This window comes from Staurois parvus, unplaced genomic scaffold, assembly GCF_062004578.1.
Source record: "Staurois parvus isolate SC_StPar_1 unplaced genomic scaffold, SC_StPar_1.0 ptg001036l, whole genome shotgun sequence".
NCBI lineage: Eukaryota > Metazoa > Chordata > Amphibia > Anura > Ranidae > Staurois > Staurois parvus.
The window spans coordinates 654,652-681,098 of record NW_028318832.1 but is presented as its reverse complement, the minus strand read 5'-3'; the positions used below and the strand labels follow the sequence as shown (position 1 = coordinate 681,098).

The window sequence follows — 26,447 nt, the reverse complement described above, 5'->3', positions numbered from 1 at the left end:
AGCTCTGACATATACCGCAGCGCTGTACAGAGAAGAGTTGGACATATCTGGGAACATTCTGTATATGGTCTCCTTGTACTGGGGGTCAGTGGTGGCCCCAGGATGGTCCTGGTGGTCTCTGACAGAGCGATGTGAGGGTGGGGCAGCAGACTGGAAATGTTCGGTGTTCCCCCCTCTGTACTCTGTTCTTGCAGTGTGTGTGAAGGAAATGCTGTGTCTGGATTGGTTGGTGAAGGGTGGTGTTTGTGTTTGCAGACAATGAGACATAGCTGAGCCCCGGAGAGGACAGGCAGATGGTGCAGCAATTGTACGTACAAATATGGACACGAATATCCATTTTGGTAAAGACCCTCCATCTTGTATCATTTCTCACTCCAAATCAGCTCCCCCCTCCCTCTCTTTTGAGTGCTGGGTTCAGGAGTGCACAGGACACAGCTGGATATCCTTCATGGTTGTAAACCCAATTAGCTGATTCCAGTGTGTCTGTCTTACTCTTGCTCTGAAGCTGATTGTAAAGCTACAAACCCGTCAGTCACTGGACTTCAAACGCATTCCGAAATAGCAGTAAAACCTGCATCCCCTGTGAAAACACTTTTTCATACAATTTCATAATTTCTCGTAGGTAATACATACCATGAAACAAGACATATATTCAGAGAGGTCATTTTAATACAAGTCACCTGATACCTTACACCTCTAGATTACGTCTGCCCGAGAGCAGAAAGCGATATCTCCTTAACCGTCCCAGGCAGATATGTCATATGTGATGTCTGGGCGTTCAGAATATCATTCTGCATATTATCCTGCCAGTGGATAGGATGCCACATGTACCTACGGAAGGTTATTGACCATGATATAAACTGTGAGGGATTTGGTCATAGCCTGGGTCTCCACCTAAACTAAACCCCCCTCCTCAAATGAGGTGATTGGTTCTCTGCTTTACGGAGACACCCTGCTGGGGTCCTAGAAAAAGGCTATTATGCTTGGAGAAGTAAGATGAAGAGATCTCCCTTTTAACATCGGAACCAACTTGGGAGACGGTACCCTTTTGTTCTTACACTTGAACGCTGCTTAAACCAGGATTTCTGCAAGTATTCTACCTTCTTAAACTTCTTTCTTTATCTCTTTGCTGTGTTATTGCTCTTTGTATATTTATATATATATATATTGGTTACATCTTTTTCTGCAAATATTTTTATTGTTCCATTTTGACCTTTTTAGTAATAAATCCTATTTTCTGAAAAGTCTTGAACTGTTTCTAAAGCTCTTTAAAGCAAACTAAGCACCCCTGTCTCTGAAGAGCGCTACTGTGTGTTTTAACCCTCTGCGTACATCTGCCTGCGGTGACAGTGGTATACAGACGCTTATTCAAACATCATAGTGTTATTGTTGATATTGCTGAGTTTCCTCTTTCTCTGTACAAAAGGAAGTGGTGGCAGTGTGAAGGGTTAATTGCGTAGTTAACCTGACCCAGTAACAATCGTTCTCAGGTTGCAGTACATAGATTGTAGTCCATTAGCTGGAAAATTGTTGTGCAGGGTGCAGCTGGGCGTGGCATTGTTACGCATGTGACAGCGCGGTTTTAGATTGGCTAGTCCTTCGGTCACAAGTTGGTGAGAATGGCTGAGGGCCTGACGCTGCGCCCGTCACAGATGGGGGTTGTAATGATCATTGAACTTCCAGAGCTCGGACGGTTCATTTTTCCTTCCTCTCGCATTAAAGGACGACTCTACTGCACGTTTCCACAGCTGACCTCATTAGTCGCCTTTATAGTCAGGTCAGAAATCCCACCCTGTGCTCGTTCCCCGGGTTCTGTCACCTGCTGGGCTGTACTGCATTCACACAACCTCCTGGAATCGGACCTCACACTGGGAATCGAACATTTGTTTCCCGCCTCCTTCGTTTGCCCGTCTGGCCCAGCTCCTGGTTTACAGCTTAGTGAGATGCCAAACCTTCCGAGAATTGTCCTCTACGACATGTGGAGCGCTCACTTTTCCCTTGCTGTGTGTCGGATGCAGTCCACACCCACGGGTGACATAGCTGGTCCACGGCCACCAATGGGCTGAGACCTACCTTGTAGGATGCAGAAGGCTTTAAGATCTTTGAGCAGAGAGGAAAAATCTGCCTAAACATCGAATATATAGCGGAGATGCGTGTGCTTCCAAGCTCCTCCCCCTACGCTCATCTCAGCACCCCACCCCCTCACTCTGCAGAGCACAGCCACTGCAGGGTCCATCTATCACCATTGGACAGTTATTTTTAGGGTCACTGAGGACCAGTTCTGGATGTGCTACTGTGTGGGGGGGCATTTGATAAAGGGGTACTCCACATATATATTGTACATCCACATCAGTCCCCACCCCTGAGGAGCGTACAATCTAAGGTCCCTAACTCACATTCATACATACACATACTAGGGACAATTTAGACAGGAGCCAATTCACCTCCCAGCATGTCTATGGAGTGTGGGAGGAAACCGGAGTATCCGGAGGAAACCCACACAGGCACAGGGAGAACATGCAAACTCCAGGAGGGTAGTGCCGAGGTTGAAATTTGACCCAGCAACTTCTTTATTAACACTGATCACTGTATTGGTGTCAATGGGGATGTCAGTGACACTAAGTCAGTCCCCCCCCGGGGCGGACTGACAACTCATGGGGCCCCCGGGCAATAGGGGATCATGGGGCCCCTGTGTCCTTGCCCAAACTCAAAAATCCTATGAAAAAGGTACCAGGGGCATCTCATGGGGCCACCTACTGACCCGGGGCCCTTGGGCAGTGCCCGAGTTTCCAAATGGTCAGTCCGCCCCTGCCCCCCCCATGTCAGAATGTCCGCCGCAGTCCCACTATAAGTCGCTGATTGCCGCCATTACTAGTATAAAAAATAATATCTCAGTATCTTTCCCGCCATTTGTAAACGTTATAACTTTCATGTAAACCAATTAATTTACACATATCGGGATTTTTCTCATCAAAGACACGGAGCAGGAAACATTTTGTTTGAAATTTATGAAGAAATTTGATTTTTTTCAAATTTTTTACTGGACGTGTTTTATGGCAAAATGTCAAAAAAAATTTTTTTTTCTCAAAATTGTGTCTTTTTTTGTTTATAGCACAAAAAAAATTAAAAACGCACAGGGGATCAAATACCACTGAAAGGAAGCTCTATTTGTAGGAAAAAAAGGATGTAAATTTCATCTGGGTGCAGCACTGCATGACTGCGCAATTGTCAGTTAAAGTAACACAGCGACGTAACGCAAAATATTGGCCTGGTCAGGAAGGGGGGGGGGGATCCTCAGGAGGGAGAGGGGTTATAAACATTGAAGAGATGGGAGATAGAGAGATACAAACATCGATCAGACGGGAGATGGAGAGATACAAAGTAACATTGTTTATAAACATCGATCAGACGGGAGATAGAGAGATACAAAGTAACATTGTTTATAAACATCGATCAGATGGGAGATAGAGAGATACAAACATCGATCAGACGGGAGATGGAGAGATACAAAGTAACATTGTTTATAAACATCGATCAGATGGGAGATAGAGAGATACAAACATCGATCAGACGGGAGATGGAGAGATACAAAGTAACATTGTTTATGAACATCGATCAGACGGGAGATATAGAGATACAAAGTAACATTGTTTATAAACATCGATCAGACGGGAGATAGAGAGATACAAACATCAATCAGGCGGGAGATGGAGAGATACAAAGTAACATTGTTTATAAACATCGATCAGACGGGAGATGGAGAGATACAAAGTAACATTGTTTATAAACATCGATCAGACGGGAGATAGAGAGATACAAAGTAACATTGTTTATAAACATCGATCAGACGGGAGATGGAGAATACGAAGTAACATTGTTTATAAACATCGATCAGGCGGGAGATGGAGAGATACAAAGTAACATTGTTTATAAACATCGATCAGACGGGAGATGGAGAATACGAAGTAACATTGTTTATAAAAATCGATCAGACGGGAGATAGAGAGATACAAAGTAACATTGTTTATGAACATCGATCAGACGGGAGATGGAGAGATACAAAGTAACATTGTTTATAAACATCGATCAGACGGGAGATAGAGATACAAAGTAACATTGTTTATAAAAATCGATCAGACGGGAGATGGAGAGATACAAAGTAACATTGTTTATAAACATCGATCAGACGGGAGATAGATACAAAGTAACATTGTTTATGAACATCGATCAGAGGGGAGATGGAGAGATACAAAGTAACATTGTTTATAAACATCGATCAGACGGGAGATAGAGATACAAAGTAACATTGTTTATAAACATCGATCAGACGGGAGATGGAGAGATACAAAGTAACATTGTTTATAAACATCGATCAGACGGGAGATAGAGATACAAAGTAACATTGTTTATAAACATCGATCAGATGGGAGATGGAGAGATACAAAGTAACATTGTTTATAAACATCGATCAGGCGGGAGATGGAGAGATACAAAGTAACATTGTTTATAAACATCGATCAGGCGGGAGATGGAGAGATACAAAGTAACATTGTTTATAAACATCGATCAGACGGGAGATCGAGAGATACAAAGTAACATTGTTTATAAACATCGATCAGACGGGAGATGGAGAGATACAAAGTAACATTGTTTATAAACATCGATCAGACGGGAGATAGAGAGATACAAAGTAACATTGTTTATAAACATCGATCAGATGGGAGATCGAGAGATACAAAGTAACATTGTTTATAAACATCGATCAGACGGGAGATCGAGAGATACAAAGTAACATTGTTTATAAACATCGATCAGACGGGAGATAGAGAGATACAAAGTAACATTGTTTATAAACATCGATCAGATGGGAGATCGAGAGATACAAAGTAACATTGTTTATAAACATCGATCAGACGGGAGATCGAGAGATACAAAGTAACATTGTTTATAAACATCGATCAGATGGGAGATAGAGAGATACAAAGTAACATTGTTTATAAACATCGATCAGACGGGAGATAGAGAGATACAAAGTAACATTGTTTATAAACATCGATCAGACGGGAGATAGAGAGATACAAAGTAACATTGTTTATAAACATCGATCAGATGGGAGATCGAGAGATACAAAGTAACATTGTTTATAAACATCGATCAGACGGGAGATGGAGAGATACAAAGTAACATTGTTTATAAACATCGATCAGATGGGAGATCGAGAGATACAAAGTAACATTGTTTATAAACATCGATCAGACGGGAGATAGAGAGATACAAAGTAACATTGTTTATAAACATCGATCAGATGGGAGATAGAGAGATACAAAGTAACATTGTTTATAAACATCGATCAGATGGGAGATAGAGAGATACAAAGTAACATTGTTTATAAACATCGATCAGACGGGAGATAGAGAGATACAAAGTAACATTGTTTATAAACATCGATCAGACGGGAGATAGAGAGATACAAAGTAACATTGTTTATAAACATCGATCAGATGGGAGATCGAGAGATACAAAGTAACATTGTTTATAAACATCGATCAGACGGGAGATAGAGAGATACAAAGTAACATTGTTTATAAACATCGATCAGACGGGAGATAGAGAGATACAAAGTAACATTGTTTATAAACATCGATCAGACGGGGGATGGAGAGATACAAAGTAACATTGTTTATAAACATCGATCAGACGGGAGATAGAGAGATACAAAGTAACATTGTTTATAAACATCGATCAGACGGGAGATAGAGAGATACAAAGTAACATTGTTTATAAACATCAATCAGACGGGAGATAGAGAGATACAAAGTAACATTGTTTATAAACATCGATCAGACAGGAGATGGAGAGATACAAAGTAACATTGTTTATAAACATCGATCAGACGGGAGATGGAGATACAAAGTAACATTGTTTATAAACATCGATCAGACTGGAGATGGAGATACAAAGTAACATTGTTTATAAACATTGATCAGACGGGAGATGGAGAGATACAAAGTAACATTGTTTATAAACATTGATCAGACTGGAGATGGAGAGATACAAAGTAACATTGTTTATAAACATTGATCAGACGGGAGATGGAGAGATACAAAGTAACATTGTTTATAAACATCGATCAGGCAGGAGATAGAGAGATACAAAGTAACATTGTTTATAAACATCGATCAGGCGGGAGATGGAGAGATACAAAGTAACATTGTTTATAAACATCGATCAGACGGGAGATAGAGATACAAAGTAACATTGTTTATAAACATCGATCAGACGAGAGATAGAGATACAAAGGAACATTGTTTATAAACATCGATCAGATGGGAGATAGAGAGATACAAAGTAACATTGTTTATAAACATCGATCAGACGGGAGATAGAGAGATACAAAGTAACATTGTTTATAAACATCGATCAGACGGGAGATAGAGAGACACAAAGTAACATTGTTTATAAACATCGATCAGACGGGAGATAGAGAGATACAAAGTAACATTGTTTATAAACATCGATCAGACGGGAGATAGAGAGACACAAAGTAACATTGTTTATAAACATTGATCAGACGGGAGATAGAGAGACACAAAGTAACATTGTTTATAAACATCGATCAGACGGGAGATAGAGAGACACAAAGTAACATTGTTTATAAACATCGATCAGACGGGAGATAGAGATACAAAGTAACATTGTTTATAAACATCGATCAGACGGGAGATGGAGATAAAGTACAATTCCTCATTTTTTTAACTAACGTATTTTATTCATCCGCAGGTCAAAGAGTTATATGTGTGATTTCCACTAAAGCAACCTGACAAGTACAAAAAAAAAAAAATAACAAAAAAAAATGAATGGTTAAAATGAAATAAATACATAAATAAATATTGCACATATATATATAATATTAAATAAAATCGTTCCCAATGTAACCCTTATTAATCCTTTGTTTATCCTAAAACAAAACAACCCTAAATAACTCTCACTTCCTTTTCTCTCTTCAACAATTTATTTCTGTCTTTTTCTATGTTATTAGTAAATATTGTATAGAAACCGGTTTTGTTTTCTGTTTTAATTTGTTAATTCATTTTTTTTATTGTCACATAAAAAAATGCAAAATAATAAAAATAAAATCTTTATTTCTTTTGTAAATAACTTTGAAATTCTATGTTCCTGAATCCTAATTTAGTGTACATTAAATTGTACAAATTATAGAATAAAATGTAGCCGTATTGGTGTATTTGGGACACAAACAATGGAGTACGGACGTGATACTTTGTTTATTTGCACTAACATGCAATTTTGAGGACAAGCTTTCGGGGAATGTCCCCTTCTTCAAGGTCCAGGCAGCACTGCAAGAGTAGAATAAAATGTACGCTGTTTATCTACGGCAACTTTTTTTTTTTTACTAACACTTACCAAAAAACAAAAAATACGTTTTTTTTCCCCCAGTTTTTTTTGTTAATGAATTGCTTACCCAAAGCTGCATGATGCAGATCGGTCCTGACTTCTGGAGTTTCCAATATTCTGGTCTAATAACGGTCACTATAAATAATGACCCCCAACCCATCTGATCATTGTGTGCCGGTATATATATATATATGTATCTCTTATGTCTTTCTTTCTCTCTCTGTACAGGAGTAGAAGATGCAGACGGTCACCACTCAGCCCGGGGTTGTCACCACGCAGACGGTGACGGTCAGTCAGGGGCCACGATGGAGCACCGATATGTGCGACTGCTGCGATGACTGCGGCATCTGTACGTATCCCATCCCCCAACGTATCCCACCCCCAACGTATCCCACCCCCAACGTATCCCATCCCCCAACGTATCCCACCCCCCAACGTATCCCATCCCCCAACGTATCCCACCCCCAACGTATCCCACCCCCCAACGTATCCCACCCCCAACGTATCCCATCCCCCAACGTATCCCACCCACAACGTATCCCATCCCCCAACGTATCCCACCCCCCAACGTATCCCACCCCCCAACGTATCCCATCCCCCAACGTATCCCATCCCCCAACGTATCCCATCCCCCAACGTATCCCATCCCCCAACGTATCCCACCCCCAACGTATCCCATCCCCCAATGTATCCCACCCCCCAACGTATTCTACCCCCCAACGTATCCCATTCCACCACGTATCCCATCCACCAACGTATTCCCATTCCCCCACGTATCCCATCCCCCAACGTATCCCATCCCCCAACGTATCCCATCCCCCAACGTATCCCACCCCCCAACGTATCCCACCCCCCAACGTATCCCACCCCCAACGTATCCCACCCCCAACGTATCCCACCCCCCAACGTATCCCACCCCCAACGTATCCCATCCCCCAACGTATCCCACCCCCAACGTATCCCATCCCCCAACGTATCCCACCTCCCAACGTATCCCACCCCCCAACGTATCCCATCCCCCAACGTATCCCATCCCCCAACGTATCCCATCCCCCAACGTATCCCATCCCCCAACGTATCCCATCCCCCAATGTATCCCATCCCCCAACGTATCCCACCCCCAACATATCCCATCCCCCAATGTATCCCACCCCCCAACGTATTCTACCCCCCAACGTATCCCATTCCACCACGTATCCCATCCACCAACGTATTCCCATTCCCCCACGTATCCCATCCCCCAACGTATCCCATCCCCCAACGTATCCCATCCCCCAACGTATCCCATCCCCCAACGTATCCCACCCCCAACATATCCCACCCCCAACATATCCCACCCCCAACGTATCCCATCCCCCAACGTATCCCACCCCCAACGTATCCCACCCCCAACGTATCCCACCCCCAACGTATCCCATCCCCCAACGTATCCCATCCCCCAACGTATCCCATCCCCCAACGTATCCCACCCCCAACGTATCCCATCCCCCAACGTATCCCACCCCCAACGTATCCCATCCCCCAACGTATCCCTCCCCCAACGTATCCCATCCCCCAACGTATCCCATCCCCCAACGTATCCCATCCCCCAACGTATCCCATCCCCCAACGTATCCCACCCCCAACGTATCCCATCCCCCAACGTATCCCACCCCCAACGTATCCCACCCCCAACGTATCCCATCCCCCAACGTATCCCATCCCCCAACGTATCCCATCCCCCAACGTATCCCACCCCCAACGTATCCCATCCCCCAACGTATCCCACCCCCCAACGTATCCCACCCCCCAACGTATCCCATCCCCCAACGTATCCCACCCCCAACGTATCCCATCCCCCAACGTATCCCACCCTAATGTATCCCATCCCCCAACGTATCCCATCCTCCAACGTATCCCATTCCCCCACGTATCCCACCCCCCAACGTATCCCATCCCCCAACGTATCCCATCCCCCAACGTATCCCACCCCCCAACGTATCCCATCCCCCAACGTATCCCATCCCCCAACGTATCCCATCCCCCAACACCGTTCACAAGGCTTTTGCTCAATTTATAAAATATTCAATAATCCCACCAGAGGGTGCCTGGCACTGCAATCCTGTATAGGGCGTCCCCTAGTGGTGTCTGCACAGGAATGAATCAAGGGACTCACTTAACCCCCTGGCGGTATTCCCGAGTGTAGCTCGGGGTAACATTTCAGTACCAAAAGCGGTAACCCCCCCCCCCCGAGCTACACTCGGGCTTACCATGCGGCGTTGCTCAGGGAGTCCCTGCAGCGCTTACCTTGTCCTTCGCTCCCGCGATGTGTCCCCTGCAGCATCCCCGGCCATCTCCTCCGGCCGATGCCGGCATCCGGCTTCCGTGTTCCAGTCCCTGTGACGTCGGGACGTACGGGCGCCGGAACCGGCGGGAAATTTGAAATAAAAAAAAAAATGACATTTTTTTTTAAAACGATTACTTCATAGTAAAACATTCCTGTATCAAACCATTTCACATACATTGTGTCCCGACTGCTTTGTCCGGCGCCCTGCCTGCATTTTTACTGTTCTTTCTGCCTGGAAACTGAGAAACGTCCATGGCGTCCAAAAAGCGTCCTTTTACATCAAAATCGGTTTTAGACCGGCTAGAGAACAGCGATAGTAAATCAGAACCACTTGCAGAATTGAGTGATAATGATTGGTGGGGGAAATTCCTCATCAGACACTGAAAACGATTCTGCGACTTTGCTCAGCGATGTGCGAACTTGGCGCTCTATTTCACATTTCAGTGTTTTTGGTTTGATTATATTATTGAATTACATTTATTATTATTATATTATTATTTTTTATGATTATTTATTAAATTAGAATTTATGATTTTGTGTTTCAAATTTTATCCTCCCCGGGATGTTCACTAGACTCTTGTCCGGACAGATTTCAGTGAGTTATTCCTAAGAATTACAGCCTACACTAAAAAAAATACATATTTCCATGAAAAAAATGTACCGCTTTTGGTACAAAATTCCTGACATAATCAGACCGCCAGGGAGGTTAAAGGAGAAGTTTGCTGCACTTGGGGTGCCTTTAACATCTAATGATAACATGAACACCAGGATTATTTCCATCGTTTCTGAAAGGCATGGCACAGTGTGCGTTTTCTGTGCGTTTTCTATGCATTTTCTGTGTTTTCTGTGCATTTTCTGTGCGTTTTCTATGCATTTTCTGTGTTTTCTGTGCGTTTTCTATGCATTTTCTGTGTTTTCTGTGCATTTTCTGTGCGTTTTCTATGCAATTTCTGTTAGTTTTCTGTGCGTTTTCTGTACATTTTCTGTGTTTTCTATGCATTTTCTGTGTGTTTTTTATGCATTTTCTGTATTCTGGGCATTTTCTGTGTGTCTTCTATGCATTTTCTGTGTTTTCTGTGCGTTTTCTATGCATTTTCTGTGCATTTTCTATGCATTTTCTGTGTTTTCTGTGCATTTTCTATGCATTTTCTGTTAGTTTTCTGTGCGTTTTCTGTACATTTTCTGTGTTTTCTATGCATTTTCTGTGTGTATTCTATGCATTTTCTGTGTGTTTTTTATGCATTTTCTGTGTGTGTTCTATGCATTTTCTGTGTTTTCTGTGCATTTTCTGTGCGTTTTCTATGCATTTTCTGTTAGTTTTCTGTGTGTTTTCTGTACATTTTCTGTGTGTTTTTTATGCATTTTCTGTGTTCTGTGCATTTTCTGTGCGTGTTCTATGCATTTTCTGTGTTTTCTGTGTGTGTTCTATGCATTTTCTGTGTTTTCTGTGCGTTTTCTATGCATTTTCTGTGCATTTTCTATGCATTTGCTGTGTTTTCTGTGCATTTTCTATGCATTTTCTGTTAGTTTTCTGTGCGTTTTCTGTACATTTTCTGTGTTTTCTATGCATTTTCTGTGTGTTTTTTATGCATTTTCTGTGTTCTGTGCATTTTCTGTGTGTGTTCTATGCATTTTCTGTGTTTTCTGTGCATTTTCTGTGCGTTTTCTATGCATTTTCTGTTAGTTTTCTGTGCATTTTCTGTACATTTTCTGTGTTTTCTATGCATTTTCTGTGTTCTGTGCATTTTCTGTGTGTTTTCTATGCATTTTCTGTGTGTGTTCTGTGCATTTTCTGTGTGTGTTCTGTGCATTTTTTGTGCATTTTCTGTGAGTTTTCTGTGTTTTCTATGCATTTTCTGTGAGTTTTCTGTGCTGTCTATGCATTTTCTGTGTGTGTTCTTTGCATTTTTTGTGCATTTTCTGCATGTTTTCCATGCGTTCATAAACACACAGATGTGAACGGAGCCTCATTGGTCTGTGTAAATTCACCAATTTCACTTTCCGGCCCCATTCACCCTGAGATTAGCGGGAAGGCATGGTTTTGTCTGGTTTGTCCAGTAACACACATAGGGCAGCCGGATGACCCCAATGGGCTGCACTACACGTGGCATAGTAACTCACACCATACACACCACATGCAGAGCTGCCTCATTCACTGAAATGGGTCATGCTTGGTAGGTGCCACACTCATCAGCCATGACGGGGCGTGTAACTCCTGCTGCGACATGTCTACATCCCTGGCCACTACAGCTAAAGGGGTTGGGGTGGTTGTGATGGGGGTGGAAAAAACACATCTTAACTATGGGGTTTTACCATCCCCCAAACTGCAAATGTAAATGAACCCTTACTGTTTTGAGCCCCCCTATAAGGCTCCTTTCACACTGATGTGCTGCGGTTTACCTGCACCGCAGAGGGACTTTCCTGGGTTTGCTGTACTCTGCAATAGACTTCTGATGCATCCTGCAGGCACAGCGCACTTTCTGAAAGAGCATCAAAACTCATACAATTAAACGTTTTGGTAGACTTTCAGAAAGTGCGCCGCACCTGCGGGGGATATACAGAAGTCTATGGATAAGTGCAGCAAACCCAGGTACACTACACTACATCCGCGGTGTGGGGAAACCGCAGCAGATCAGTGTGAAAGCAGCCCTGTACTATTATGCCCGGTGTATTGCTTCACACTGACCTGAAGATCTCTTCTTTCCTGGTGCTGGCACCACTCTGAAGGCCACTATCCGGGATAAGAGGTGGGGTGCAGTTGGTGTCAGTCGTCATGGGACAGGAGCCGGCACTACAGAGGAGACATCGGCTTATGCGGCTCTTACTCCCTACTACAGCTTTACAAGTAGGGATGGGCTGTAAGTTTGACTCGAAAATGGGCTGTTCATGTGTTCGCTGAACACATAACTGGCAAGGGCTTTTATTGGGCTGTTCGCCCGCCGCACCCCACAATGCACTGCGCCCTGACAGTGCATTTCGATTGGTCAAAGCAATACACCTGACCACAAATCAGGTGAAATGCATTGACCAATCACAGTGCATGATGATGTCACAAGGAGGCAGGGTAACCCTGCCCCTTGTTACACCATCACACTATTTAACCGCCTCCCGCTCACCATATAGTCCAATGACGGACACAAGGCAGTTCTCTCATTCTGGGAGGAGTCATATGACGTTGTCCCATTCTAACAGCGCATGCGTGGCTCCGGGAGTGCGCAGCGCGATGATCCGTGGTGCGCTGTGTCCATCAGACACAGCGGATCACCAATCCACAGAAGGAGCTGAAGATGCCGGCTCGGTCATGTGGTGTCCAATCACAGCTGATTGCATGTAAACAGGGAAATGCCAGTTATCAGCATTTCTCTCCTCACGAGCTGTCACGCTGACAGAGGGGAGGAGAGCTGGTAATCGGCATTCCTCAGAGGGGACAGGTGCACTGATCATCAGAGCACTGATGATAGTGCGCCCTGATGATCTGTGTAGCCCCAGCAGTGCCACCTGTCAGTGTCCATCAGTGCCAGCTGTCAGTGCCTATCAGTGCCACATCAATGCCACATATCAGTGCCCATCTGAGCTGCCTTTCAGTGTCACCCATCAGTGCCACCTATCAGTGCCAGTCAGTGCCACCTATCAGTGCCAGTCAGTGCCGCCTATCAGTGCCCATCAGTGCTGTCTATCGGTGCCGCTTAACAGTGCCAGTCAGTGCCACCTATCAGTGCCACCTATCAGTGCCACCTATCAGTGCCATATATGAGTGCTGCCTTTCAGTGCCCATCAGTGAAGCCTGTCAATGCCCATCAGTGCCACCTACCAGTGCCGCCTATCAGTGTCCATCAGTGCCGCCTATCAGTGTCCATCAGTTCCACCTATCAGTGCCCATCACTGCAGCCTCATTAGCGCACATCAGTGAAGGAGAAAAATCACTTATTTACAAAATGTTGTAACAAAAACTATGAAAAAACTTTTTTTTTCAAAATGTTAGTGTTTTTTTGTTTGTTTAAGAAAAAATAAAATCCCCGAGGTGATTAAATACCACCAAAATAAAGTTCTGTCTGTCACAAAAAATGATAAACATTTCATATGGGTACAGTGTTGTATGACCGCGCAATTGTCATTCAAAGTGTGACAGCACTGAAAGCTGGAAATTGGCCTGGACAGGAAGGGGGTGACAGTGCCCGGTAGGTGAGGGGTTAAAAACTGTCATCGTGGCACAGCTGTCAGATGGTGGAAGTCAGCATGGAGAGCGGAGCAGATTTTTTTTGTTTTCTTTTTTTCGGGTTGGAGGCGGCAGGCATTGTTATTGATGTTGGATCTACTTCGGGGACATTTTTTAAATGTTTCCTGTCATTTTTACACTACACTTTTTTTTTTGTGAATGGGTAGTGGTACCATGTACCCCATACTCATTCACATAGTGGGGGAGCTGGGATCTGGGGGCCCCCTTGTTAAAGGGGGATGTGGGGGCCCCCTTGCTAAAGGGGGCTTCCAGATTCCAATAAGCCCCCCACCCGCAGAACCCCACAACCACTGGCCATGGTTGTGGGGAAGAGGCCCTTGTCCCCATCAAGTACTCTACCTGACCTCGGTATACCTGATCTCTCTACCTGATCTCTCTCTCCAATCTCTCTCTATCTGATCTCTCTCTCTCATCCTCCAGGACCCCCGGTCACATTGTAGCAGGAAGTGGTCCTCATCCTTCAGGGGCCCCTGGTCACATTGTAGCAGGAAGTGGTCATCATCCTTCAGGGGCCCCTGGTCACATTGTAGCAGGAAGTGGTCCTCATCCTCCAGGACCCCCTGGTCATATTGTAGCAGGAAGAGGTCCTCATCCTCCAGGACCCCCTGGTCACATTGTAGCAGCAAGTGGTCCTCATCCTTCAGGGGCCCCTGGTCACATTGTAGCAGGAAGTGGTCCTCATCCTCCAGGGCCCCCTGGTGACATTGTAGCAGGAAGTGGTCCTCATCCTCCAGGACCCCCTGGTCACATTGCAGCAGGAAGTGGTCCTCATCCTCCAGGGCCCCCTGGTCACATTGTAGCAGGAAGCGGTCCTCATCCTCCAGGACCCCCTGGTCACATTGTAGCAGGAAGTGGTCCTCATCCTCCAGGACCCCCTGGTCACATTGTAGCAGGAAGAGGTCCTCATCCTCCAGGACCCCCTGGTCACATTGTAGCAGGAAGTGGTCCTCATCCTTCAGGGGCCCCTGGTCACATTGTAGCAGGAAGTGGTCCTCATCCTCCAGGGCCCCCTGGTCACATTGTAGCAGGAAGCGGTCCCCATCCTTCAGGGCCCCCTGGTGACATTGTAGCAGGAAGTGGTCCTCATCCTCCAGGACCCCCTGGTCACATTGTAGCAGGAAGTGGTCCTCATCCTCCAGGACCCCCTGGTCACATTGTAGCAGGAAGAGGTCCTCATCCTCCAGGACCCCCTGGTCACATTGTAGCAGGAAGTGGTCCTCATCCTTCAGGGGCCCCTGGTCACATTGTAGCAGGAAGTGGTCCTCATCCTCCAGGGCCCCCTGGTCACATTGTAGCAGGAAGCGGTCCCCATCCTTCAGGGCCCCCTGGTCACATTGTAGCAGGAAGTGGTCCTCATCCTCCAGGACCCCCTGGTCATATTGTAGCAGGAAGTGGTCCTCATCCTTCAGGGCCCCCTGGTCACATTGTAGCAGGAAGTGGTCTTCATCCTCCAGGATCCCCTGGTCACATTGTAGGCACAGTGTACTCTCCCTGGGTTTGTAGGTCTGTCTGTGCCATCCTGATTGGATTTCCAGGCTGTGGGTGCTCAGTCTGTACCGGCTCAGGGTCTGTCTGTCTTTGGGGTTTTGTAGTACTTCCAGATACGGGGCCAGTTTGTAGTCTCCCTGCAGTGACTGGAAAACAGTTTGTTTCTTAGAGTTTATTTCATTTCTCCATTCCTCAACGTATTTGTCTTGGGAATCATTCATTATGTTCTTTATTTGACATTTAGGCAGGCCAGATTGTTGGGTGCTTGAAATGGAGAAGGCGCTGATGAGTTGTTGCAGGGCACATGGCGTTGAATGGTCCTTATTGGTCATTAGGGCCTTGTGGTGGTAGTGTGTGGAGTTAGACTGCTCTTTTGTAGGTAGTCCCAGTATGATGGCGCCCTCTTCTGTACTCTGAGGAGCAAAGGAAATCTGCCAAGCTCAGACCGGCAAGCACTGTTGGAGGAGCTCCGATGGACTTGGAAGTGGTGCTTGCAGAATTCCAGATGAAAAATTTCTGGCTGGCTGGAGTCCCATTTGGACTGGTCTGGGTGGGTGACAGGACCCCAAACTTCACTGCAATAAAGGACTGTGGTGATCTCTCTCTTCCCAATCTCTCTGTGCTTAATATCTCTTTCTACCTCTCTTGTCTTTTTCTCTCCCCATCATCTGTCTCTCTACCTCCAGATCTCTATCTCTACCTCCATGGTCTCTCTATCTCTTCTCAATCTCTCTTTCTCTCTTGCTGATCTCTCTCTACCTCCCATTATTCCTCTCTCTCTGATCTTTCTCTCTCTCTTTACCTTCCTTATTTTTCTTTTTATCCCCCCAACTCTCTCTTTCCCTAATTTCTCCCACACTAATTGAAAGAAGCTTTCTCAGCAGGACCAAATACATTTTAGTATAGCCAACACATTTCAGGTTTTATGGGTTGGATGGGGGTGGGGCAGAATGATTGACATTATTAGCAGTAAAAGATGATACCTCCTCTCCCTCTCATCCTCTCTCTTTTCTTTCTATTCACCTCGCTCTTCTTTCTATACTTTTAGATTGTAAGCTCTTATGAGCAGAGCCCTCTGAGCCCCCTGAGCCCTCTGAGCCCTCTATGCCCTCTGAGCCCTCTAAGCCCTCTGAGCCCTCTGAGCCCTCTGAGCCCTCTATGCCCTCTGAGCCCTCTGAGCCCCCTGAGCCCCCTGAGCCCCCTAAGCCCCCTGAGCCCTCTAAGCCCTCTGAGCCCCCTGAGCCCTCTATGCCCTCTGAGCCCTCTATGCCCTCTGAGCCCCCTGAGCCCCCTAAGCCCTCTGAGCCCCCTGAGCCCCCTAAGCCCTCTGAGCCCCCTGAGCCCCCTGAGCCCTCTAAACCCTCTGAGCCCCCTGAGCCCTCTATGCCCTCTGAGCCCTCTATGCCCTCTGAGCCCTCTATGCCCTCTGAGCCCTCTATGCCCTCTGAGCCCTCTATGCCCTCTGAGCCCCCTGAGCCCCCTAAGCCCTCTGAGCCCTCTATGCCCTCTGAGCCCCCTGAGCCCTCTATGCCCTCTGAGCCCCCTGAGCCCTCTGAGCCCTCTATGCCCTCTGAGCCCTCTGAGCCCCCTGAGCCCCCTAAGCCCTCTGAGCCCCCTGAGCCCTCTAAGCCCCCTGAGCCCTCTAAGCCCTCTAAGCCCCCTGAGCCCTCTGAGCCCTCTATGCCCTCTGAGCTCTCTAAGCCCTCTGAGCCCTCTATGCCCTCTGAGCCCCCTAAGCCCTCTGAGCCCTCTATGCCCTCTGAGCCCCCTGAGCCCTCTATGCCCTCTGAGCCCTCTATGCCCTCTGAGCCCCCTGAGCCCTCTATGCCCTCTGAGCCCTCTAAGCCCCCTGAGCCCTCTGAGCCCTCTATGCCCTCTGAGCCCTCTATGCCCTCTGAGCCCCTTGAGCCCCCTAAGCCCTCTGAGCCCTCTATGCCCTCTGAGCCCTCTGAGCCCCCTGAGCCCTCTAAGCCCCCTGAGCCCTCTAAGCCCTCTAAGCCCTCTGAGCCCTATATGCCCTCTGAGCTCTCTATGCCCTCTGAGCCCTCTAAGCCCTCTGAGCCCTCTATGCCCTCTGAGCCCCCTATGCCCTCTGAGCCCTCTGAGCCCTCTAAGCCCTCTGAGCCCTCTATGCCCTCTGAGCCCTCTAAGCCCCCTGAGCCCTCTGAGCCCTCTATGCCCTCTGAGCCCTCTGAGCCCTCTAAGCCCCCTGAGCCCTCTGAGCCCTCTATGCCCTTTGAGCCCTCTGAGCCCTCTAAGCCCTCTGAGCCCTCTATGCCCTCTGAGCCCTCTAAGCCCTCTGAGCCCTCTATGCCCTCTGAGCCCTCTGAGCCCTCTGAGCCCTCTATGCCCTCTGAGCCCTCTATGCCCTCTGAGCCCTCTATGCCCCCTGAGCCCTCTGAGCCCTCTATGCCCTCTGAGCCCTCTGAGCCCTCTAAGCCCCCTGAGCCCTCTGAGCCCTCTGAGCCCTCTATGCCCTCTGAGCCCTCTAAGCCCTCTGAGCCCTCTGAGCCCTCTATGCCCTCTGAGCCCTCTAAGCCCTCTGAGCCCTCTATGCCCTCTGAGCCCTCTGAGCCCTCTATGCCCTCTGAGCCCTCTAAGCCCCCTGAGCCCCCTGAGCCCTCTATGCCCTCTGAGCCCTCTGAGCCCTCTAAGCCCCCTGAGCCCTCTGAGCCCTCTGAGCCCTCTATGCCCTCTGAGCCCTCTGAGCCCTCTGAGCCCCCTGAGCCCTCTGAGCCCTCTATGCCCTCCTGTATTGCATTACATGGTATCTGTACAGTCTCCCTTACTGTGACCTTGCTGCTCGAACTGTTGGTTCTGCATAAATCTTGTACAATAACAGTGATATTCTATCCCTCCTTCTCTCTCACCTCTCCCCGGTCTCTCTTGGCAGGTTGCTGTGCTCTCTGGTGCTTCCCCTGCATGCAGTGCAACACGGCCAGTGAATTTGGAGAGTGCTTTTGTCTGCCTTTGATGGATCCGACCCTCATGGGATATGTTGGCTGTAGCGGGGTCTGTCCTCCTATAACTATTGCCATGAGAGCCGCTGTCCGAGAAAGACACAAGATTCATGTAAGTCTGATGCATGTTGGGGAAGTAGCAATACTTTTAGACATTACACCAGTTTTATTTCTGATACAAGTTTAGGGACCCATCCCATGCTCTGGGTCACTGCCGCCATCTTGGAGGGTGGTCATCAGGTTCCTGAAGCCAGCAGATGTGGTGCCATAGTGCTCGGGGATGTGCAGAATTTGACTTATTTTGGTGTTACTAAGGTGTAGGGCTCACTATTAGTGATGAACTGAATGTACCCGAGTTCAGATCCAGCAGAGTTTAGCAAAATTTATGGAAGTTTGGATGCTGAATCTGAACCCCATTGAAGTCAGCAAAAATGGAATCTTAGAAATCAGTAATGATCATTTTCTAGGCCAACAGGGGAGGAATTATCAACAAAGGGCATGGGGAACTGGACAATACCATGGGGGACATGTACCAAGAAAAAATAGTTTAAAGCACATATTTTAAACACAAGGCCCACAGGCCGACTCTGGATGGCCAGACCATGTCATGTGGCCCCCTCACCCTCCGCTCATCACTCTCCACTGTCACTCGTAAACACATAAATCTTCTACGTTTACAAGGACCGATTTGTTCTCAGCAGCTCCCGGGCTTTAACAGATCCCTGCAGGCATGGTGAGGAACAGATCTCCTGAATATGACAGACAAAATGATCTCCCAGCAATTCCCACCACTCCTTTTCACAGTTGGGAATAGTCAGCAAGTGCAAGGGATGGCGTTGCATAAAGACAGGATGTACAACACACACTTGTTATCTATATATACAGGGGGGCAAAAAAGTATTCAGTCACCACCAATTGTGCAAGTTCTCCCACTTACAAAGATGACAGAGGCCTGTAATTGGCATCATAGGGAGACCTCAACTATGAGAGACAAAATGAGAAAACAAATCCAGACAATCTCATTGGCTGATCTGGAAAGAATTTATTTGCAAATTATGGTGAAAATAAGTATTTGGTCACCTACAAAAAAGCAAGATTTCTGGCTCTCACAGACCTGGACCTTCTTCTTTAAGAGGCTCCTCTGTCCTGCACTCATTACCTGTATCAATGGCACCTGTTTGAACTTGTTATCAGTATAAAAGACACCTGTCCACAACCTCAAACAGTCACACTCCAAACTCCACTATGGTGAAGACTAAAGAGCTGTCGAAGGACACCAGAAACAAAATTGTAGACCTGCACCAGGCTGGGAAGACTGAATCTGCAATAGGCAAGCAGCTTGGTGTGAACGAATCAACTGTGGGAGCAATAATTAGAAAATGGAAGACATACAAGACCACTGATAATATCCCTCGATCTGGGGCTCCACGCAAGATCTCACCCCGTGGGGTCAAAATGATCACAAGAATGGTGAGCAAAAATCCCAGGACCACACGGGGGGGACCTAGTGAATGACCTGGAGAGAGCTGGGACCATTGTAACAAAGGTTACCATCAGTAACACACTACCAGGGACGCCAGGGACTCAGATCCTGCAGTGCCAGACGTGTCCCCCTGCTTAAGCCAGTACATGTCCCGGCCCGTCTGAGGTTTGCTAGAGAGCATTTGGATGATCCAGAAGAGGATTGGGAGAATGTCATATGGTCAGATGAAACCAAAATAGAACTGTTTGGTAGAAACACAACTCGTCGTGTTTGGAGGAGAGAGAATGCTGAGTTGCATCCAAAGAACACCATACCTACTGTGAAGCATGGGGGTGGCAACATCATGCTTTGGGGCTGTTTCTCTGCAAAGGGACCAGGATGACTGATCCATGTACAGGACAGAATGAATGGGGCCATGTATCGTGAGATTTTGAGTGCAAACCTCCTTCCATCAGCAAGGGCATTGAAGATGAAACGTGGCTGGGTCTTCCAACATGACAGTGATCCCAAACATACCGCCCGGGCAACGAAGGAGTGGCTTCGTAAGAAGCATTTCAAGGTCCTGGAGTGGCCTAGCCAGTCTCCAGATCTCAACCCCATAGAAAACCTTTGGAGGGAGTTGAAAGTCCGTGTTGCCCAGCGACAGCCCCAAAACATCACTGCTCTAGAGGAGATCTGCATGGAGGATGGGCCAACATACCAGCAACAGTGTGTGCCAACCTTGTGAGGACTTCCAGGAAACGTCTGACCTCTGTCATTGCCAACAAAGGATATATAACAAAGTATTGACATGAACTTTTCATATTCACCAAATACTTATTTTCCACCATAATTTGCAAATAAATTCTTTCCAGATCAGCCAATGTGATTGTCTGGATTTGTTTTCTCATTTTGTCTCTCATAGTTGAGGTCTCCCTATGATGCCAATTACAGGCCTCTCTCATCTTTGTAAGTGGGAGAACTTGTACAATTGGTGGGGACTAAATACTTTTTTGCCCCACTGTGTATTGGTGGTAAATCTTTAATCAGCTCAGACCCCTCTCTGGTTGGGGAAGGAGAGAGAATTATTCTTCATCAGATCTTCTCCTGCAGAGGAATGAAGATCTCATTCTGCCACATGTGTACTGAGGCCGTGTGCTGGGCTTCTCCAATACTCCCTCTATAGCTGTAATATTCCATGAAAGCTCTGTGTATATTGAGGGGTTGGGAACCTCTGGTAGGCTACAAAGCTGGCCACCCACCTCCTTGATGTCACAAAAGCACACCAGTGGCAGGGGATTCTTGAGTCTGTGTTTTTGGAAGCACCCCTGCTGGAGTTGGGTCTTGAGGTGAATCCCCTTTCCATATCCACTGGGCCTACAGGGGTGGTAAACTGTGCCATGGCAGCGGTGTTGGACGTGCTTTATGCAGACACACACCTCAATGTTACAAATCCTTCCCCATAACATCTCATTTGACATCCCTTTCCATCGGTCTCATTTCAGGGTTCGATCTGTGATGACTGCATCCGCTCCTGCTGCTGCTACTCCTGTACTTGGTGTCAGATGGCCCGGGAGATCCGGCGGAGGGGGAATTGGTCCACGGTGACCACCGCACAGACCACCATCCTGAGCAACGCACCCATGATGCCCCAGGCTCACGGCTATACTCCTCTTACTGAATACTGAGTTGCAGTAACCCAAGTCAACCGATCAGCGCTCACCTTCATTCATCTGAAAGCTGATTGGTTGCTGGGCTGCTGCGCTTTTCACATGGAATTGTACACTGCCTTATAGAATTGTCTCATTGGATCAGTGTGTGACCAATCTGAATTCATTTCTCAGAGTGTTGATGGGACCAACTGATTTCTACGGTAGTCTCACCTTCCCACAGCTCCCTCATCTGCCGTTCTGACACTGCCATGTTTGCGGCCGTGTTGAGGGAAAATTTAAAGCTACTCTGGAGATCTGAAAAAAATAAATATTCTTGCTCCCCTATCATTGCAAGGGTTAAATGCTCATTTTGCCTAGGATACTGAGAGCCCATTACTGACCTTATCCCTCACTCCTCCAGCAGCCGACGCTCACTTCTCTCTGATGCTTTGCCTTGTAGACGGGTTCTCCATGTCCTCACTACAATGGGAATGATAGTTCTGCATGTATGTGATGATGTCACAGCCACCAGCCAGGATGCTGAAGAGAAGAGGCTGCGAGGAACCGGGTGCATGGAAGGGGGAGGGACAACGTAAGTAATAAGTCTTGGTAGCCTTGGCAAGGCTGAGCATTCAAACCCTTGAAGTCCTGGAGGAGTCCCACTGCAAGGACAGTTCTTTCAGTTCTCTGGAAGTTCAGCTTTAATACGTCTGCAAAGTTCATTTTTTGTTTTTTTAATACCAGTTTACCAGACAGGAAGTGAGGGAAAATCTCCCAACAACAGAAATAATTTTTAAAAAATTGGACGGAGTGCTAAAATGTTGTCAGCAGGACAGCAAGTGAGGGGAAGTCTCCCCAACACATCAATAATACCTGACAGGAGATCTAATCCCCACTACATTGAAAACTAAGGAAATGATGGGCTGAACATACACTTCAAGCATAGCTTTCAGCTGTCCATCTTATGGAACCAAGTCCCTATCCTCCTCAGTTGTCCCTCTTATGGAACCAAGTCCCTCTGTCCCCATCTCCTCTTCAGTTATCCCTCTTATGGAACCAAATCCCTCTGTACCCATCTCCTCTTCAGTTATCCCTCTTATGGAACCAAATCCCTCTGTCCCCATCTCCTCCTCAGTTGTCCCTCTTATGGAACCAAGTCCCTTTGTCCCCATCTCCTCCTCAGTTGTCCCTCTTATGGAACCAAGTCCCTCTGTCCCTGTCCTCCTCAGTTATCCCTCTTATGGAACCAAGTCCCTCTGTCCCTGTCCTCCTCAGTTATCCCTCTTATGGAACCAAGTCCCTTTCTCCTCTTCAGTTGTTCTTTCTATAGAATCAAGTCCTTCTGTCCCCATCTCCTCCTAAGTTGTCCCTCATATAGAACCAAGTCTCTCTGTCCCCATCTCCTCCTTGGCTGTCCTTCTCATGGAACCAAGTCCCTCTGTCCCTTTCTCCTCCTCTGTTGTCTTTCTTATGGAACCAAATCCCTCTGTCCCCGTCTCCTAATTGGTTGTCCTTCTTATGGAACCAAGTCCCTCTGTCCCCATCTCCTCTTCTGTTGTCTTTCTTTTGGAACCAAGTCCCTCTGTCCCTGTCTCCTCCTCAGTTGTCCTTCTTATGGAATCAAATTACTATGTCACTGCCTCCTCCTCCATTTGTCCTTTTTTTATGTAACCAAATCCCTCTGTCCCCGTCTCCTCCTCAGTTGTCCTTCTTATGGAACCAAGTCCCTCTGTCCCCGTCTCCTCCTCAGTTGTCCTTCTTATGGAACCAAATCCCCCTGTCCCCTTCTCCTCCTCAGTTGTCCCTCTTATGGAACCAAATCCCCCTGTCCCCTTCTCCTCCTCAGTTGTCCCTCTTATGGAACCAAATCCATCTGTCCCCATCTCCTCCTCAGTTGTCCCTCTTATGGAACCAAATCCCTCTGTCCCCATCTCCTCCTCAGTTGTCCCTCTTATAGAACCAAGTCCATCTGTCCCCATCTCCTCCTAAGTTATCCTTCTTATGGAACCAAGTCCCTCTGTCCCTGTCTCCTCCTCAGTTGTCCTTCTTATGGAACCAAATCCCTCTGTCCTCATCTCCTCCTCAGTATAAAGAAAAAGTTGCCATAAAAAATAATTTGTGTGTCATCAATTTTTTTTGCATATTATTTCTTTGTGGTCCAAAGGGGCGTGTCCTTATCTGACATACTTTGCACATAAAGCGTCTCACTTCCTCATCTCAGGAAGATGGAGGTACGACTTTAAGGTTCCATGAATGTCCTAAGAAGGATTCTTTCTTAACTACCTAGTCTCTCTTCTGCAGATGGTCCCCTAACAAGTGAGACTGCATTCCCCTCCAGGACACTTTACCTATCAGTTCCTGGCCCACCTACAGTAGATGGAATACCAGTGACACCTTCCCCTGTGCCATATAGTTACACTGCATCACCACCTAGTGGACAAACGCAGGAATTGTTTCTTGTTTTCCTGTTTCTCGGGACACCTTCTTTTTATACCCCCAGTTTAATACTAGTTATATCTCTTTGCATATTTTTGTATACAGTCCGTAAAGGTGAAATAAAGAACACTGTGTGTCAGTTCCCTGACTGTTACTGCTGCACAACACTATCATTTCACATCCGTATTTAGTGCCACAGTCACTTATACTCAGTTTCAATATTTCCTGCTGCTTGTTTTCCCTTCTGTTAGCCCCGGTTCACATATATGCAGCCATGCGGGCCACGTTTTGCGTGGGCACGAGAGCCCGTTCATTTGAATGGACTCCCATGCCCCGTGACACGCAGGGAAGAAGTCCCCGCACTTCATATGAAAATGCAGTCCACGTGGGAACCTCGGTTCCCAGTACGGTTGTGTTTTCCAGTGCGGGCGGCGGGCCAGTAGAACCAATGGCACCCCCGCAGGTCCGCATTTCTCTGTGCGGGTGGTGCGGCTGCACGGATTTACATGCGGATCCGCAGCGGAACCACCCACACAGATGTGAACCCAGCCGTAGTGTGAACGGCACCAGCACAGGAGAAAACCCACATTCCTGCATAGAGCTCATAAAGCTGCCAGCTGACATATTGCCAAGGGACTTTTGGGGCTTCGTCTTCGGAAACGTCCCACATTTCTGCCTCTGTTTGTATTTACAATAAAGTTTTTTGTATTTTTGCCACTCAACATCCTGTTGCTGTTGTGTATTCTATTGGCTTTTACATGTGTAACTGAGGATAAGGTGTTCAAATAGAAAGTATTTTTATTGACCAACAGACTGAATATTCTGTGATGGTGTCCTTATACAACAGTGGTCTCCAAACTGCGGCCCGGGGGCCAGATGCAGCTCTCAGCTTGCCTTTATTTGACCATTGGGGCACTTTTACTCCCACTGATGCAAGACACTATTCCTCCCACTGACACCAAAGATGGGGCTCTGTTCCTCCCACTGACACCAATGATGGGACACTATTCCTCCTATTGACACCGACAATAGGGCACTGTTCCTCCTACTGACACCGACAATGGGGCACTGTTCCTCCTACTGACACCAATGATGGGGAACTATTCCTCCCACTGACACCAACAATGGGACACTGTTCCTCCTACTGACACCAAATATGGGGAACTATTCCTCCTACTGACACCAACAATGGGGAACTGTTCCTCCTACTGACACCAACCATGGGGCACTATTCCTCCGACTGACACCAACAATGGGGTGCTATTCCTCCCACTGAGAAAAACAATATGACACTATTCCTCCTACTGACACCAACAATGGGGCACTGTTCCTCCTACTGACACCAACAATGGGGCACTATTCCTCCCACTGACACCAACAATGGGGCTCTGTTCCTCCCACTGAGACCAACAATAGGACACAATTCCTCCTACTGACACCGACAATGGGGCACTGTTCCTCCTACTGACACCAACAATGGGGTACTGTTCCTCCTACTGACACCAATGATGGGGCACTGTTCCTCCTACTGACACCAATGATGGGACACTATTCCTCCCACTGATACCAATGATGGGGCACTGTTCCTCCTACTGACACCAACCATGGGGCACTATTCCTCCGACTGACACCAAAGATGGGGAACTATTCCTCCTACTGACACCAACAATGGGGCACTGTTCTTCCTACTGACACCAACCACGAGGCACTATTCCTCCGACTGACACCAAAGATGGGGCACTATTCCTCCTACTAACACCAACAATGGCGTGCTATTCCTCCCACTGAGACCAACAATATGACACTATTCCTCCCACTGACACCAACAATGGGGCATAATTCTTGCTACTGACATCAACAATGAGGCGCTATTCCTCTACTGAGACCAACAATAGGACACTATTCGTCCCACTGACACCAGCAATGGGGTGCTATCCCTCCAACTGACACCAACAATAGGACACTATTCCTCCTACTGACATCAACAATGGGGCACTGTTCCTCCTACTGACACCAACCATGTGGCACTATTCCACCCATTGAGACCAGCAATAGGACATTATTCCTCCCACTGACACCAATGATGGGGCACTATTCCTCCCACCGACACCAACAATAGGACATTATTCCTCCCACTGACACCAATGATAAGGCATAATTTCTGTTACTGATATCAACAATGAGGCGCTGTTCCTCCCACTGACACCAACAATGGGGCACCATCCCTCCCACTGACACCAATGATGGGGAACTATTCCTCCCACTGACGCCAATGATGGGGCACTATTCCTCCCACTGACACCAATGATGGGGCACTATTCCTCCCACTGACACCAATGATGGGGCACTATTCCTCCCACTGACACCAATGATGGGACACTATTCCTCCCACTGACACCAATGATGGGGCACTATTCCTCCCACTGACACCAATGATGGGGCACTATTCCTCCCACTGACACCAATGATGGGG

General features: G+C 47.0%; 2 protein-coding genes across 2 annotated transcripts; both read left to right on the top strand.

Moving 5' to 3' along the window:
- The first annotated feature begins 7,634 nt into the window (after nucleotides 1-7,634).
- Nucleotides 7,635-24,696, top strand: LOC149441029 (placenta-specific gene 8 protein-like). The gene is made up of 3 exons (XM_089657862.1): nucleotides 7,635-7,762; nucleotides 18,358-18,536; nucleotides 21,392-24,696. Exons 1-3 carry the CDS (start codon nucleotides 7,651-7,653, stop codon nucleotides 21,572-21,574), a joined length of 474 nt encoding a protein of 157 aa, XP_089513988.1. The 5' UTR covers nucleotides 7,635-7,650; the 3' UTR covers nucleotides 21,575-24,696.
- Nucleotides 16,569-18,350, top strand: LOC149441030 (uncharacterized; the record flags this gene model as incomplete). The annotated part of the gene is made up of 1 exon (XM_089657852.1): nucleotides 16,569-18,350. A coding segment is annotated over exon 1 (1,782 nt), but the record flags the coding sequence as incomplete, so codon positions are not given.
- Nucleotides 24,697-26,447: the final 1,751 nt, after the last annotated feature.

What these genes read in the sequence shown, in the direction of transcription:
- LOC149441029 (XM_089657862.1), top strand. Translation starts at nt 7,651, where the DNA reads ATGCAGACGGTCACCACTCAGCCCGGGGTTGTCACCACGCAGACGGTG. An exon ending in CTGCGATGACTGCGGCATCT is followed by an intron (nt 7,763 to 18,357) that starts GTACGTATCCCA and finishes CTCTCTTGGCAG; the next exon opens with GTTGCTGTGCTCTCTGGTGC. An exon ending in GAGAAAGACACAAGATTCAT is followed by an intron (nt 18,537 to 21,391) that starts GTAAGTCTGATG and finishes GTCTCATTTCAG; the next exon opens with GGTTCGATCTGTGATGACTG.